Source organism: Neophocaena asiaeorientalis, unplaced genomic scaffold, assembly GCF_003031525.2.
Source record: "Neophocaena asiaeorientalis asiaeorientalis breed wild unplaced genomic scaffold, Neophocaena_asiaeorientalis_V1.1 scaffold155, whole genome shotgun sequence".
Classification (NCBI taxonomy): Eukaryota; Metazoa; Chordata; class Mammalia; order Artiodactyla; family Phocoenidae; genus Neophocaena; species Neophocaena asiaeorientalis.
Genome location: NW_020173040.1, coordinates 7,149,355 through 7,167,379, shown reverse-complemented (window position 1 = coordinate 7,167,379; position 18,025 = coordinate 7,149,355). Strand labels below are relative to the sequence as shown.

Genomic DNA, 18,025 nt, shown 5'->3' with positions numbered 1-18,025 from the left:
TTGCCTTATGTATTGAGGTGCTCCTATGTTGGGTGCATATATATTTATAATTTTATAATATATTTTTATAATATAATTATATATAAATATAATTTATAATATAATTTTATAATATATCTTCTTGGATTGATCCCTTGATCATTACGTAGTGTCCTTCCTTGTCTCTTATAACATTCTTTATTTTAAAGTCTATTTTATCTGATGAGTATTGCTACTCCAGCTTTCTTTTGATTTCCATTTGCAGGGAATATGTTTTCCATCCCCTCATTTTCAGTCTGTATGTGGCCGTAAGGTGTGACTTGGGTCTCTTGTAGACAACGTATATATGGGTCATGTTTATGTATGCATGCAGCGAACCTGTGTCTCTTGGTTGGAGCACTTAATCCATTCACATTTAAGGTAATTATTGATATGTGTGTTCCTATTACCATTTTCTTAATTGGTTTGGGTTTCTTTTTGTAGATCCTTTTCTTCTCTTGTGTTTCCCACTTAGAGAAGTTCCTTTAGCATTTGTTGTAGAGCTGGTTTGGTGGTGCTGAATTCTCTTAGCTTTTGCTTGTCTGTAAAGCTTCATCGAATCTGAATGAGATCCTTGCCAGATAGAGTAATCTTGGTTGTACATTCTTCCGTTTAATCACTTTAATATATCATGCCACTCACTTCTGGCTTGTAGAGTTTCTGCTGAGAAATCAGCTGTTAACCTTATGCAAGTTCCCTTGTATGTTATTTGTCATTTTTCCCTTGCTGCTTTTAATAATTTTTCTTTGTCTTTAATTTTTGCCAATTTAATTACTATGTGTCTTGGCATGTTTCTCCTTGGGTTTGTCCTGCGTGGGACTCTCTATGCTTCTTGGACTTGGGTGGCTATTTCCTTTCCCATATTAGGGAATTTTCAACTATAATCTCTTCAAATATTTTCTCGGATCCTTTCTCTCTTCTCCTTCTGGGACCCCTATAATGTGAATGTTGGTGTGTTTAATGTTGTCCCAGAGGTCTCTTAGGCTGTCTTCATTTCTTTTCATTCTTTTTTCTTTATTCTGTTCTGTGGCAGTGATTTCCACCATTCTGTCTTCCAGGTCACTTATCCGGTCTTCTGCCTCAGTTATTCTGCTATTGATTCCTTGTAGTGTCTTTTTCATCTCAGTTATTGTATTGTTCATCTCTGTTTGTTCATTCTTTAATTCTTCTAGGTCTTTGTTAAATATTTATTGCATCTTCTCGATCTTTGCCTCCATTCTTTTTCTGAGGTCCTGGATCATCTTCACTATCATTATTCTGAATTCTTTTTCTGGAAGGTTGCCTATCTCCACTTGATTTAGTTGTTTTTCTGGAATTTTATCTTGTTCCTTCATCTGGTACATAGCCCTCTGCCTTTTCATTTTGTCTGCCTTTCTGTGAATGTGGTTTTCGTTTACAGGCTGCAGGATTGTAGTTCTTCTTGTTTCTGCTCTCTGCCCTCTGGTGGATGAGGCTATCTAAGAGGCTTGTGCAAGCTTCCTGATGGGAGGGACTGGTAGTGGGTAGAGCTGGGTGTTGCTCTGGTGGGCAGAGCTCAATAAAACTATAATCCACTTGTCTGCTGATGGGTGGTGCTGGGTTTCCTCCCTGTTGGTTGTTTGGCCTGAGGTGACCCAGCACTGGAGGCTACAGCTCTTTGGTGTGACTAATGGTGGACTCCGGGATGGTTCACGCCAAGGAGTACTTCCCAGAACTTCGGCTGCCAGTGTTCTTGTCCCCGTGGTGAGCCACAGCCATCCCCTGCCTCTGCAGGAGAACCTCCAACACCAGCAGGTAGGTTTGGTTCAGTTTCCTATGGGGTCACTGCTCCTTCTACCTGGGTCCCGGTGCACACACTACATTGTATGCCCTCCAAGAGTGGAGTCTGTGTTTCCCCCAGTCCTGTCGAAATCCTGCACTTAAATCCCACTAGCCTTCAAAGTCTGATTCTCTGGGAATTCCTCCTCCCATTGCTGGACCCCCAGGTTGGGAAGCCTGATATGGGGCTCAGAACCTTCACTCTGGTGGGTGGACTTCTGTGGTATAATTATTCTCCAGTTTTGAGTCACCCACCCAGCAGTTATGGGATTTGATTTTGTTGTGATTGCACCCCTCCTACCATCTCACTGTGGCTTCTCCTTTGTCTTTGGACGTAGGGTATCTTTTTTGGTGAGTTCCAGTGTCTTCCTGTTGATGACTGTTCAGCAGTTAGTTGTGATTCTGATGCTCTCGCAGGAGGGAGTGAGCGCACGTCCTTCTACTCTGCCATCTTGAACCTCTGTTGTTCCCTTTCCCAATGATTTTAAATTATTTTATTTACGATTCTTTTTCGGTATTTGTTTCCAGGAGAGGTTTCTGTTTTTGGGGTTGTTTTTTCCTGTAACGTCTTTTTTGGGTCTTGGTATTAATTTTACACTAGGTTTATCAAACAAATTGAGAAGTATTTCCTCTGTTCTTATTTTCTGTAACAGTTTGTGTGAGATTGCTATTACTTGACTAATCAGATGTTTTATTCCCTTATGTGTCAGTTTTGTTTCAAGGAATTTGTCTATTTCAACTAGCTTTTTGAAAGTTATTGGCATAGATTTTTTATAGTATTGTCTTATTTCTTCATTGTGTGGAGAATCTGTAGTGAGTCTTCTTTCTCATTCCTAATTTTGATTATTTGTCCATACTCTTTTTTTTCCTTAATCAGTCATGTTGGACGTCTATCAATTTTATGAGACTTTTCACAGAAACACTTTTGGCTTTATAAAACCACTTTAAAGTAGTTTCATTCTCATATCATTAACGTTTGCTCTTATCTTTATTGTTACCATCTCTCTACTTTCTCTGGATTCAATATGTTATTCTTCTTCTAACCTTTTTTTATATAAATTTATTTACTTATTGATTTATTTTTGGCTGCATGGGGTCTTCATTGCTGCACCCCGGCTTTCTCTAGTTGTGGTGAGTGGGGGCTACTCTTCGTTGCAGTGTGTGGGCTTCTCATTGCGGTGGCTTCTCTTGTTGTGAAGCATGGGCTCTAGGTGCACATGCTTCAGTAGTTGTGGCAGGCAGGCTCAGTAGTTGTGGCTTGCAGGCTCTAGAGTGCACGCTCAGTAGTTGTGGCGTATGGGCTTAGTTGCTCCATGGCATGTGGGATCTGCCTGGACCAGCGATCAAACATTGGCATTGCCAATGCCAATCCCTTGCATTGGCAGGTGGATTCTTAACCACTGTACCACCAGGGAAGTCCTTTTCTGACTTTTGGGGATGGCTGTTTAGATCAGTGATTTTCATCCAATTTTTCCATAACATATGCTTTTAACTCTGTAAATTTCTCTCAAAGTATGCTTTAGATTTTGTTCCACAGAGTTTGATATGAAATCTTTTTCTTCATCATTCAGTTAAGTGGTATTGTAATTTCCATAGTGATATATATGATGTGGTGATATAGTGACTTATAGAATATTTAGAAGTGTAGCATCCAAGTATGTGGGAATTTTCAAGTAATCTCATCATTTTATACCTTAATTCTACTATAGTCAAATAACATTATATTATTTTAATGTTTTGAAATTTGTTAAAACTTAATTTGTGGCTCAGAATGTAGCAAATTTTGGAGGACTATGATATGTAGTCTTCTGATGTTGGGCACAATGTTCTACATATGTCAATTAGGTCATATTTATTAATGGTTTCATGCAAAATTATAGCCTTACTGATTTTTGTCTGCTTATTCTGTTAGTTACCACAAGAGACCTGGTAAAACTACCACTATGACGGTGCATTTGTCTATACTTTTTCTGTTTCTTGTCAATTTTTGAATTATATATTTTGAGGTTAGGTAGTTAGGTACACTCACATTTAGAATCATTACCTCTTCTAATGACTTGACCTCTTTATCATTGTGAAACTATTTTCTTTCAGCACTTTGAAGATATTGCTTCATTGTCTTCTGGCTTCCATTTATTCTGTTGAGAATTCAGCTTTCAGTCTTATTTTTGTTCCTTAGAAGGTAATGTGTCTTTTTTCTTTGCCTGCTTTCAAGTGTTTTCTCTTTGTTTTTGGTTTTCATCAGTTTGACTCTGATATAATTAATAACTCTGCTTGAGGTTCCTGGTGCTTCATGGATCTGTAGCTTGATATCCATCATCAGTTTTGGAAGATTTTCTCATTTATTACCTCTTCAGATATAGCTTCTATCTTATTCTCTTTGTTCTCTTTTTCTGGGACTACAATTATACCTTTATCTCAAATGTCTAATTTCCATTTTCTTTTTATCTGTCAGTTTGCTAATTCTCTGAATAGGTGTATATAATCCAGAAGTCAGCAGATTATGACCAGCAAGCTGACCAACTGTCTTTGTAAATGGAGTTTACAGCCACCCTCATTTATTTATATATTACTTGTGGCTGCTTTTGCACCACACCAGCAGAGTTGAATAATTGCAGCTGAGATAACGTGGCCTGAAAACTCACTTTTACTATCTGGTTCTTTAAGATAATATTTGCTGAACCCCAGTCTAGTCTACTAAGTCTATTCATTGAGAGATTTATTTAAATTATTTTGCTTTTTATTTGTACAATCACATTTTATTTTTGTTATAGTTTCTTTGTTTCTGGTGAAATTCTCCATCTTGTCATTTAATTTCTTGAACATTTTAGTCACAGTATCTTTGTCTAAGTTTTCTTAAAAACAGAGCCTGAGGCGAAAGCTATGTGCTAACACATGTTTTTTGACCATGGGAATAGAATGAGGTGTTGCTAGGCCCTCAAGCCGGGAAACAAGACATGAAGGCAAGGCCAGAGTTACAGGAAATGGTAGTGGTATACTTAGATTTTTAAGTTTCTATCAGTTAATGCCCATATCTGGATTTCCTATTTTTCTGATTATTTGTCTATTTTCCCACCTTTTTGGTTGGTGTTAAAATTTATCTTTGTTGTATATCTAGGGTTAAAGTTTTGCTGCATATAGTAGAGGAAAGATTATAGATACCATTTGAGACTGGATTAATTATTGCTTCTAGAAGACAGATTAGCAGCTAATCACCTTCATCCAAGGGACTGAAATAATTTGAATCTGGGCATCATTCCCTTTGAAAACTGGAATATTTCCAGTGTATTTTTTGGCTGTGTTGGGTCTTCATTGCTGCACACAGCCTTTCTCTAGTTGTGGTGAGTGGGGGCTACTCTTCATTGCAGTGTGCGGGCTTCTCACTGCAGTAGCTTATCTTGTGGTGGAGCACAGGTTCTAGGCATGCAGGCTTCAGTAGTTGCAGCATGTGGGCTCAGTAGTTGCTGCACACGGGCCGTAGAGCACGTGGGCTTCAGTAGTTGTGGTGCACGGGCTCAGTAGTTGTGGCTCATGGGCTCTAGAGCACAGGCTCAGTAGTTGTGGTGTACAGACTTAGTTGCTCCGTGGCAAATGGGATCTTCCCAGACCAGGGCTTGAACCATTGTCCCCTGCATTGGCAGGCAGATTCTTAACTGCTGCGCCACCAGGGAAGTCCTTTCCAGTCTACTCTTATTCCTAGGATACAGCTTTCTGGGGTCCCAGCTGGGAGCCTGGACTGTTTACCAACACTCCTCACCTTGGCGGGCCTGGAGCTCCAGGTTTTGCTGCCTCAGCCACTTGAGTCTGATGACAGGCCTGCTCAGCTTCTCAGCTGCTCAGTCACCACTTGTAAAATGGAAAATGTCTTGAGCAGAAGGGTGGTACTAAAGGTGGTACCAAATGTTATGCTCACACGTCTGGGCTTCCTTTGTGTCTGGGATATTGGCCTTGCACATCCTCACTACTACGGTTGTTTTCTGATGCCTTCAAATACATTAAAAAGTATTTTATGCAGCACTTTTACTTATTCTCAGTGGGAGGATTCATCAGAAACAAACCGTTCTTCCATAGCCAGAAGCAAAACTACTTAGAAGTCTTTTCTGTGCTATCCTCATCCCATCACTGTAACCCCGCCCCTCCCTCCCTCCACACACATCTCGTGTCTGGAATTTTTCACCATTTTATAATTTTACAATTTCTTTTTACTATTTTATAATTAAATACATCAAAGTTTTCTTTTTCGGTCAACCCTTATTTAGATTTACTAATAAGCTTTACTGATTTATTTCATCATTACTGCTTCTTGCATCTCACTACTTTCTTGTGGATTTATATTACTTCCTTTTCAGTATATCCTCTCATAGTTTTTTCTTTTTCCTAGTGTTCTGAGTGGTAAAGTTTCTGTCATTTTGTGTCTGAGAAAAACTTTATTTCATTGATTACTGATTGATAATTTGATCATAGATTGTGTATAAGTTAACAATTGATAATTGATTAGCAATGAATAATTTGGTTGTAGAATTCTAGATTAAAAAACTATTGTCCCTCATCACTTTGAAGGCATGCTTTTGTTTTCTTGCATCCATTATTGTCTGTGAGAAGTCTGATGCCATTCTGATTCTCACTCCTTTGTAGGGAATCATTTATTTTCTTTCTGATAACTTTCAGAATTTCTCTTTATCCTTGTTGTTGTATTTTTTACAATGTCTGCTCAGAACTTTATGAATATTTTTAGACTGAGTACTTCTGTTTTTCTTAAGGTCTAGGAAATTCTCAACAATGATGTAATCAAATATCACCTTTTCATTATTTTTTCTATTCTTTCTCTTGAACTCCATGTGACGCTGGCATTTCTGGATCAATCTCCCACAGCTTAACCTTTGTTTTCCCTCTCTTTTTCTCTTTGTGTTGTGTTCTGGGACTTTTCCTCAATTCACTCATTTGTTCAATCAGGAGGGAAGGGGAAAAAAAGTAGGGAGAGGACTTACTGCCTGAGTAAAATAACCTGAAAGTAAGCTTACATCTGTCTATAACTGCTTGCTCACTCTCAGTGGTACCCCTCCTCTATTTTAATTAGATACTGAAAGGCAAACACCATGCAAATCTATGCAAACACCATGGATTTGTGTACATTTGAGTTTCTGTAGTTGTGCTTTCAGAAGGATTTTTCGGAAGGATCTGCTTAAAGATGCTTAAAGATGTTGTTATTATAAATGTAAGAGTCGCAGTTTGTGCCATGTTGTAGGCAAACCCAGATTACATTTCCTGTCTCATTTCCTGTTCTCATGGAACTTAAAAGTACTGGGAAGAAAAATAAAACTTAAATAAATAAACGAAAAATGCACCTACATTTTTGTGAACTCGTTCACAGGCATAGAATTATCTGGAAAAATGACTCCAAGGAGATTGGTCAAAGATCTTCTGAGATCCCATTTATGACAAATCTAATCGAAATGCTGTCACATCTTAAAATTCTGGGAATCTTCATGTACCAGAGTTTATTGTGATAGATGTGTTTGTCTACGTAGGTGACTTGTGTTCACCTGATGTTGAAAGATGTGGAAGGCACTAGCTCCTTGCATGCGAATATGTTATCAAAGTTGTCTCCATCCAGACCAGGTACACTGCGGCCAAGGACAGCGTGGTCCAGTTCTTCTTTTACCAGCCAATCAGTCATCAGTGGAGACAAACTGACTTCTTTCCCTGCACTGTGACATGTGGAGGAGGTGAGGCACAGACTTTGTTCATGAATATTTAGAGCTCAGAGTTAGAAATGACACGTTTGCTTTTTTGAAGCTGAGTTTAAAGTTAGCGTGGTACTATCAAATGTAAAGTAGATAGCTAGTGGGAAGCAGCAGCGTAGCACAGGGAGATCAGCTCGGTGCTTTGTGACCACCTAGAGGGGTGGGGTAGGGGGAGGGTGGGAGGGAGGGAGAGGCAAGAGGGAGGGGATATGGGGATATATGTCTATGTGTAGCTGACTCACTTTGTTATCCAGAAGAAACTAACACAACATTGTAAAACAATTATACTCAATAAAGATGTTAAAAAAAAAGTAGCGTGGTAATTAGAGATGTGTAACCACACAGCATCTTACTCAGTGGCCTGGAATGCAGTGGTTTTAATGAATGTGCATTTGCTTTATTCTTGAACATAGGTGAAAACTGGATGTAGAAAACACCCTTTACTTTGGGCAAAGAGCTGGAAACATGTTTGCATGTCTCTCATGGACTCCAAAATAAAAGCCAAGAGATAGGGGGGATTTTTAATTCTTACCCATCAGAAAAACAAATGTCTCTTTCTTTTTAATTTATTCCCTAGCTCTCACACACAGAGAGACGTTCTCATTTGGACACCTAAGTTAAAAGAGAAGCTTTCCGTTCTGCGAGGGACATGTGTAATGGGACTAAGCTTATTAGTTCAGTTGGTTCAGTTCTTGGGAGGAGAATAGATGTTTCTCGTAGCTGGTGCCCAAGGAAAGACACGATCAGTCCTGCTGGAACCTTCAGTGGAAGCTCCTGGCTGTGTGACTGTCCACCAAAGATAGCGTTGGCTGTAAGGACAGAAGGAACATTTTAGGCTCCTTTTGGGGGTCCCCCAATATCCTGCCACTTTCTATACACTGGCAGAATTTCAATACATTTGTTCATAATGTAGGAAGGCAGTCTGCCTTATTTCTTTCTCTTTTAGATATCTCTGTACTGCTACAAAATTAAAGAGGAAAATTAATTGTCTCTCCCCAAATTATAAACACCTGTATGCTCCTTGTCTCCTCCTAGAAATATGTTTCCATTTAGAGCAAAGATTTTTTTCTTTAACTCAAGGAGCTGTAATCTCATTCTCTTATTGTCTTGGGGAAAAATAAAAACATACCCATAAAACCCACAAGGAAAGCATTACCAAAATTCAATTATGTTAGTAATCAAATCTACATGATTTGTGTTAAGTGGCATTTCAGGGTTTTTGGTGTAATCAGGAAAATTAGCTCGCTGGTCTCCAAGGTATTTGGATGGACTTTCCTGGTCTTGTCTGCAATCATCTATGTGGGATACTTGAGATTAGTTTGGAGAAAGTACCGAGATTGCCACTGTCATCTGATATTGCAGACTTTCTAGCAGATATTGGCACCCAAGTAATACTTTATTGACTCCATTTGGATTTTCGTTCCTGTGGTTTTGACCTTGCTTTTTATAATGCATACCAGTCTGTTCTTCTACACTCAGCTTACATTTAAGCCTTGACTTGTAGAAAGCTGTCTATTGGTTTATAAAATCAGATTCCTCTCAGCAATTGGGCCTTTAAATGTATTTTTAGAACTTTAGACCAGTTGGCTGAGGCTGAGAACTTAACTTTGGGGGTTTTTTTGTTTGTTTTTTTTGTGGGTGTTTTTTTGGTGAAGAGCTCATTCTGGTTTTGAAAAATTACTTTTTTAAAAACTTAACATGACACTTATGTAGTGACAGGAAACCTGGAATCAAATCTTTCAGGAAGTTAGAAGCATCATTTTGTGAGCTGTTTTTTAAGTCTATAGCACTCATCCTTGTGGAATGTTCACTTTCCTCAGAGACTGTACAAATTGAATTTAATAGAATCAGGAATAAGTCTTCATTCCTTCTTCTTTGAAGGTTTATGAGGCAGAGGCAGATGTAGGCGGGGAGGGTTTTGTTCCTCTCTGTATAGACAATGCTTATTTTCCCAGTTAGAAAGTTCATTGTCATCAGAGGTACCCCTAGGTACCCCAGGACAGGAAATAAGTAAAATGTACAAGCAACGGAATATTATAAAAAAGAAAGAAGCAACAGTACAAGGGTAGTTCTCAGAAATGTAATGTTGAGTGAGAAAAGTAGAAAACAGAACAGGACTTAGAACACAGTATCATTAATTTAGTCAAAACAGATACACACAAAACAAAATTACATAAGACAGATGTATAGTTAAGGACATATAAACAATAAATAGATGTCTCTGGGGGATTGTAATGGGAGTGGTGATGGGAGAAGAGAAAGTATACGGAAACAAGAGAGCCTTGCACGGTGCCAGGATGAGGAGACGTGACAATGAATAACTACCTTCTGTACCTGAGCTCCAAACATTTTCAAAGGCGTCTATTGTAACTTTTAGTTATAAGTGCTAAGAGTAACACAATGAGTTCAAGTAGTCATTCTCCATCTTGGCCACACACGTTAGTCATCTTAGAAGAACCTGAGAGTCTTTTTTAAAAAGTCTTTTTTTTGCTGCTGCTGCTGTACCATATCACCTAGCATCTGTCTAGAGATTTACATTTTTAACAGAGCTTTGACGCACATGATCTTATTCGCTCCCCACAACAACTCTAAACCTAAAGTAGTTTGGGAAACTGAAGATAGCACTCAATCCAATTGTTAGCTCTCTATAGGTGCTTTGGCTAAAGAGCCTTACACCCCCTTGGGATTAAGCAGTGGGGATCTGCTGCTTCTACTACCCCGCAGCCTGGGGATAAAGGAACAACTTTATTTCTTCGGTCTCAACGCAATCATGGCAACAGAAAGCACCCACTCCTTCCACTTGGACCAGTGGAAATGCTGATTTCTTGGCTACAGTGCTTCTGATTTAATTGGACCAGGAAGGGACCTGGGCGTTGGTGTAATAAAAGCCTCCCAAGTGGTTCTGTTACACACCCAGGGTTGAGAACCACTGAGTTAAGTTTCTTAAAGAGGAATAAAAAAGTGTGTGGCAAGTGATAACTTTGCCAAGTAAACCCCAAACGGATGCGATCTTCAGACTTTCTTGTTCTGCTGCTTTAGGGTATCAGCTCAATTCTGCTGAATGTGTGGATATCCGGTTGAAGAGGGTGGTTCCTGACCATTATTGCCATTACTACCCTGAGAATGTGAAACCAAAACCAAAACTGAAGGAATGCAGCATGGATCCTTGCCCATCAAGGTTTGCATAACTGCCCATACCCTTTTTCCTTTAAAAAGAAACAAATCAACTGCAGCTGTGACTGATCCACCGTTGCCAGGCAACACATTGCCATGGCGTGACCTTGAACGTACACTGGTGGCGGGTACCTGTCTTCACATTTATAACCGTGGTCAGTAGGAATTAGGCTCACAGCTTACTCAGTCTAGTTCTCTCTTGCGGCCTATGTGTCCATGTGCTGTGATCTTTGACTGTTTATAATGAACCTCTTTGAGCATCTCCTGCACATACAGCATGAACGTTCTCTTCATCCAAGTACAGTGTCTAGTCCATCCGACAGCTGTAAATATCAGTAACTGACCATTTTAGCTCTTTAAACTGGGTCACCGATCACCACGTTTTGACTTTTGAAGTGTACACATTAAGTTCAGTATAAATAATGCACGGTGCAGGGAAGTGAAGAGTTTTAATGCCAGAGCAGTAAAGCTATGCATAAACTATCCTGCTGCATAATTTAGTACCTGATGACTTGGATTGTCTGGGGAAGTTTCCTGGCTTTACTACAGTATCTTAAAATAACAGCATACTGTCAAGTCCCAGAATCCCCCACTTATCTGCCAGCTGGCTAAGGCAGAAGTGCAAGTGGAAAAGGAAGCATTCTCAGTGGATTTCATTTCCTATCACGAAGCAGTGCATGTCCGGTAATCCCAGGTGTATGTAATTATTAATAGAGGCCTTTTCAAAAGGCAAATTCTGTGAAACAAAATGGTTTTCTAAAGATCCTGCTAATATGACAGTGTGTTAATATATTTTATCAGACTAACCTGCTAAGATGATAAAAGGGAATAAATAGATTTATCTAAATTAAGAGAAACTCTTTCCTTTGATGAATACATATTACTACTTCCATTTTCTACATTTTCATATAGAATTGGGGATGTTGTGTGTCAGAGATTTTCCTAAAAATTAAGGAGATCGTGGCTGAATTTGGGGGGAAATGGTTCATAACACTCGGCATATTTAGTTTTTAATTTGAAAGAACTCTGTCTTTCGGGATATCACACCTGTACTAGTCAAATTAATAAATGCGTTACTTGATTAGAAATTATATTCTCACAATGATTTCATTTGTAGCGATGGATTTAAAGAGATCATGCCCTATGACCACTTCCAACCTCTCCCTCGGTGAGTTACAGGTTTCCTTTTTCTTTCTGTAATATGCTCTAATAATTTGCAAGGAACTGTAGTATCTGTAGCAATAGGCTAAAATGTAAGAGGGGCAGTTATTAGACCTTTCACAGAGAGATAAGGGAACACAGACTTCAAGTCCGTAATAAGAAAGATCTTTCTAAGAATTATATGGAATAGGCTGGCTCAGAGGGTGATGTTCTCTGTCACTGGAGATGTCAAGCGTATCTTGATAACTGGGTATTATAGAGGGACCTCAAGCATTGCAACTGATCAGAAATTTGCATTCCCTTTTATACCTAGATGACTAGGATGGTTCTTTCCGACTTTGAGATTCTATGATTCCCTAGTAGTGTTGTCCATTGGTGTTTTATAGTTTAGAGACTGTTTGAAGATGCTTTCACACTCTATAGTTTAATTTATTTGATTCTCATAATGGCCCTGTTGTGGTAATACATGAGGGCAGGTGTCTTACTCCCATTTGACAATAACCTTCGGGTCAAAGGAGTTAAGTACCTTGTGACTGCAGATTGTGTGCAGCAGTTAAGATTAAAGTCTTAAGGTTCCAATTCTGTGCTCTTTCAACTGAACCACAACTGTTATCCCAAGGCTGTACTTTTTGCAATCAACTTTGCAAACTTGAAACAAGCAACAAATGAATAATGTGTTTTTGTTTGTTTGCTTTTGAGCTGGGAACATAATCCTTGGACTGCGTGTTCGGTGTCCTGTGGAGGTGGGATTCAAAGACGGAGCTTCGTGTGTGTGGAGGAGTCCATGCATGGAGAGATACTGCAAGTGGAAGAATGGAAGTGCATGTATGCGCCTAAACCCAAGGTTATGCAGACCTGCAATCTGTTCGACTGTCCCAAGTGGGTTGCCATGGAGTGGTCTCAGGTAAGATTTGAGTACACGCCAATTTTTTTAGAAATTTATTAATTTTAGGCTGCATTGGGTCTTGGTTGCTGTGTGTGGGCTTTCTCTAGTTGCAGCGAGCGGGGGCTACCCTTTGTTGCAGTGCGTGGGCTTCTCATTGCGGTGGCTTCTCTTGTTGCAGAACACAGGCTCTAGGCGCGGGGTTCCAGAGTGCAGGCTCAGTAGTTGTGGCGCACGGGCTTAGTTGCTCCGCGGCATGTGGGATCTTCCCCGACCAGGGCTCGAGCCTGTGTCCCCTGCATTGGCAGGTGGATTCTTAACCACTGTGCCACTGGGGAAGTCCCGAGTACACGCCACTTTTTAATTCAATCTCAGATTTGAATGATTATTTGCTATGCTCCCAACACTGTACTGGGCAACTTGGGGGAGGCAGAAGTTGTATATGAACAGAGTTCCTACTCCCAAAGAGCTTGGGAAGAGCCAGTTGGAGGACAGTGTAAGAGAGAACATTGCAGGCATCAACGCAGGTAAGAACAATTAATTAAGAACCATGATACATCTGAACGGAACAGGCATTGGAGCAGAGTTGATCGGGAAGTCTTTGTTGCCCTTGTAGTGCTTGACCCATCTTTAAGATTTAACCAAACGAGAGCCTAGTGAAGACATCACTGTGAGGTAGGGCCAAGCCAAGACGGCTGAGCAAAGGCAGAAATGACACAGAATGACTAGATGTTGAAAAAGACCCTAATTCATCTGGATTAAAGAGAGAACCTGTGTTACTAAGGATTGGAAGATTGGGGCTTCCCTGGTTGTACAGTGATTAAGAATCCGCCTGCCAATGCAGGGGACACAGGTTCGATCCCTGGTCTGGGGAGATCCCACATGCCGTGGAGCAACTAAGCCCGTGTGCCACAACTACTGAGCCTGCGCTCTAGAGCCCGGGAGCCACAACAAGAGAAGCCACCGCAATGAGAAGCCCGCGCACTGCAACGAAGAGTAGCCCCTGCTTGCCGCAACTAGAGAAAGCCTGAGCGCAGCAACCAAGACCCAATGCAGCCAAAAATAAATTAAAAAAAAAAAAAGAATTGGAAAATTCAGATGGAGATGATAAAACTGACATTAGAGGTATGTTCTTAGTCTGGTGGTTACTAAGAAGCTTCGCTATTTTTGTTGAAGAAAATAAATGTAATATATTTTAAGTAATTGAGACAATAGACTGATGCTGGGAAAGACCAGAGGCAGGCAGCCTATTTGGAAGCCATTGAGGTGTCAGGTGGTGGGAAAAGAGAAAAGGGCAACATCACAGAGGTATAACAAGGCCTCGTGTTAGATAAGCTTAGTTTCCTCTCTAGGGAGATGAGCAAGTAAACCTCTAGAGCCAATGAAGTGCAGTTGGATTAGTCAAAAAATTGCAGGTATTGGTATTTAATATTTTAAACTTAAACTTTTAATTTGCTAGGGGGTGAGACGTAATTGACTCATGTTTCTTTAGCTCTTTTGAGTGATCCCTACATATTTAGTTCAACACACACATGCATTTATCTATTTATTTATTGAGTGTGCCAGCTGCCATCCTAGGGAGTAAATAAAACCTGCTTCTACCCCCCCACCAAAAGCTCATAATCCAGTTGCAGACACCATATACGCAAATGAACAGCTGTGATGCAGTGTGACGCTGCAGTGAGCTGTATGATGTCCTGTATGGCCGGCACACAGAGGTGGGGTGATTCACTCTACCTGAAGGTGTCCGAGCAGGCTTCCGAAAGGAGGAAGCACTTGAACTGAAACTTTAAGAGTAGAGATAAGTGAGTTTTCTGGGTGAAAGGCCCGCTTCCAGCCCCAGTTTACAGATGCTATCTCATCACAGTCCTTTTCTGATATCCCTGGCTCAAAATCATCACCCCCTACTGCTTCATTTGTACTTAATAAAGGGCAGTAGTTATCCATCCTTTTTTGTTCACATGCCAAAAGAAGTTTGGAAAATTACATACCCCTTCATATATATTTAGGTTGACATCTAAAATTTTTATCACAAGTTTAAATTAAAAAAAATCAAAGAATGTCATTTCTAACACGTCTCGAAGGCTGACATTTTAAAATAAAAGTGTTATATCATTAAAAAAAATATGTCCAGTAGAATGTAAATGCCATGATGGTTTCAATCCTTGCCATCTTCCATTTTTAAAAAACATATGAACAAGCTCTTGAATAATTTGAATGTTTTGCATTATTTTCCCCTTGAACTCACATTTTGGCATGTGGGATCTTCCCCGACCAGGGCTCGAGCCTGTGTCCCCTGCATTGGCAGGTGGATTCTTAACCACTGTGCCACTGGGGAAGTCCCGAGTACACGCCACTTTTTAATTCAATCTCAGATTTGAATGATTATTTGCTATGCTCCCAACACTGTACTGGGCAACTTGGGGGAGGCAGAAGTTGTATATGAACAGAGTTCCTACTCCCAAAGAGCTTGGGAAGAGCCAGTTGGAGGACAGTGTAAGAGAGAACATTGCAGGCATCAACGCAGGTAAGAACAATTAATTAAGAACCATGATACATCTGAACGGAACAGGCATTGGAGCAGAGTTGATCGGGAAGTCTTTGTTGCCCTTGTAGTGCTTGACCCATCTTTAAGATTTAACCAAACGAGAGCCTAGTGAAGACATCACTGTGAGGTAGGGCCAAGCCAAGACGGCTGAGCAAAGGCAGAAATGACACAGAATGACTAGATGTTGAAAAAGACCCTAATTCATCTGGATTAAAGAGAGAACCTGTGTTACTAAGGATTGGAAGATTGGGGCTTCCCTGGTTGTACAGTGATTAAGAATCCGCCTGCCAATGCAGGGGACACAGGTTCGATCCCTGGTCTGGGGAGATCCCACATGCCGTGGAGCAACTAAGCCCGTGTGCCACAACTACTGAGCCTGCGCTCTAGAGCCCGGGAGCCACAACAAGAGAAGCCACCGCAATGAGAAGCCCGCGCACTGCAACGAAGAGTAGCCCCTGCTTGCCGCAACTAGAGAAAGCCTGAGCGCAGCAACCAAGACCCAATGCAGCCAAAAATAAATTAAAAAAAAAAAAAGAATTGGAAAATTCAGATGGAGATGATAAAACTGACATTAGAGGTATGTTCTTAGTCTGGTGGTTACTAAGAAGCTTCGCTATTTTTGTTGAAGAAAATAAATGTAATATATTTTAAGTAATTGAGACAATAGACTGATGCTGGGAAAGACCAGAGGCAGGCAGCCTATTTGGAAGCCATTGAGGTGTCAGGTGGTGGGAAAAGAGAAAAGGGCAACATCACAGAGGTATAACAAGGCCTCGTGTTAGATAAGCTTAGTTTCCTCTCTAGGGAGATGAGCAAGTAAACCTCTAGAGCCAATGAAGTGCAGTTGGATTAGTCAAAAAATTGCAGGTATTGGTATTTAATATTTTAAACTTAAACTTTTAATTTGCTAGGGGGTGAGACGTAATTGACTCATGTTTCTTTAGCTCTTTTGAGTGATCCCTACATATTTAGTTCAACACACACATGCATTTATCTATTTATTTATTGAGTGTGCCAGCTGCCATCCTAGGGAGTAAATAAAACCTGCTTCTACCCCCCCACCAAAAGCTCATAATCCAGTTGCAGACACCATATACGCAAATGAACAGCTGTGATGCAGTGTGACGCTGCAGTGAGCTGTATGATGTCCTGTATGGCCGGCACACAGAGGTGGGGTGATTCACTCTACCTGAAGGTGTCCGAGCAGGCTTCCGAAAGGAGGAAGCACTTGAACTGAAACTTTAAGAGTAGAGATAAGTGAGTTTTCTGGGTGAAAGGCCCGCTTCCAGCCCCAGTTTACAGATGCTATCTCATCACAGTCCTTTTCTGATATCCCTGGCTCAAAATCATCACCCCCTACTGCTTCATTTGTACTTAATAAAGGGCAGTAGTTATCCATCCTTTTTTGTTCACATGCCAAAAGAAGTTTGGAAAATTACATACCCCTTCATATATATTTAGGTTGACATCTAAAATTTTTATCACAAGTTTAAATTAAAAAAAATCAAAGAATGTCATTTCTAACACGTCTCGAAGGCTGACATTTTAAAATAAAAGTGTTATATCATTAAAAAAAATATGTCCAGTAGAATGTAAATGCCATGATGGTTTCAATCCTTGCCATCTTCCATTTTTAAAAAACATATGAACAAGCTCTTGAATAATTTGAATGTTTTGCATTATTTTCCCCTTGAACTCACATTTTAAAACCACTCCCCCCCCACAGAATTTATCCTAATATAATGTACTTTTATGCTTTAAAGTCTTTTATTGGTTACCCTATACTACTTTTCTCTAAGAAAATACATGTAGCCGTTGAAATTAATTTATTTTAATTTCCTATAGCCGTAAGGCTTTAAGTATTAGAATTGTTCCCCTGGATTAAGTTATTATTAAATTTAACTTCAGTACACAACCAAAATAACAATTAAATGTATTTCGATTTCTCGTGAATGATTATTATACATAAAAAGTAAACTTTCCTTTGAAATGAGTCTTCCAAGAAGGTGAGTGGGGCTTTAAAAATTAGTCCATTGCTAGAATGAAACATGGGATCAGCAGTAATTTTATTCTTAATTTTAACTGTTGATTTCTTGTTTTAGTTTGTTTTGCATGTACACACTGGGAAGCCTTGTTCACATAAGTCAGTAGACTGAGATGGAAGGATTTTATTATGGCAAGGTCGTTCGGTTCTTTGAACTCGAGTTATATGCCAAAAATCATATTGTGATCTCTCCTCAAAAATCAACATTACTTCTACAACCCGCAGAGCTTGTTTTCCACTCTTACAGGTCTTACCCATATGTTTTGTGCTGTCTTTAGAGCTTTTATTACCACCCCCACCTCATCTATATCATGACTTTATTGTCACTTACAATACCCAAATGAAGGATTGTTAACCAACGCATCTCATTCATCCTTCTTGCCTCTTCATACTTTCCACTTTTTAAAAATCAAACACATTCTCAGTGATGAGAATTTGCTATCATTAAGGATGTATACAGCTTGAAAGAGGAGTTCTGAGAATGTCGTAAACACTGACCACATCATTGGGGTAAGTGTCCAGCTTCTTGAGAAGCTACTGAGGAAATGATATTCCTTTGGATTGACCAGTTCTAGGGTGGTTATACCTTATAATCATATTGTTTTCTTTCTCTTTGGGGCAGAATTTTTTTTCTTTCTTGGCCAATATAAAATAGC

At 39.8% G+C, this 18,025-nt stretch overlaps 1 protein-coding gene across 1 annotated transcript in view; it reads left to right on the top strand.

The window, feature by feature from the left end:
• The window catches only part of ADAMTSL3 (ADAMTS like 3), a 358,752-nt gene that overhangs the window by 206,603 nt on the left and 134,124 nt on the right, over positions 1-18,025 (top strand). Inside the window, 4 exon segments of the mRNA XM_024742722.1 lie at positions 7,430-7,541; positions 10,599-10,737; positions 11,851-11,901; positions 12,594-12,798. Coding sequence (XP_024598490.1) covers positions 7,430-7,541; positions 10,599-10,737; positions 11,851-11,901; positions 12,594-12,798 — 507 coding nt within the window.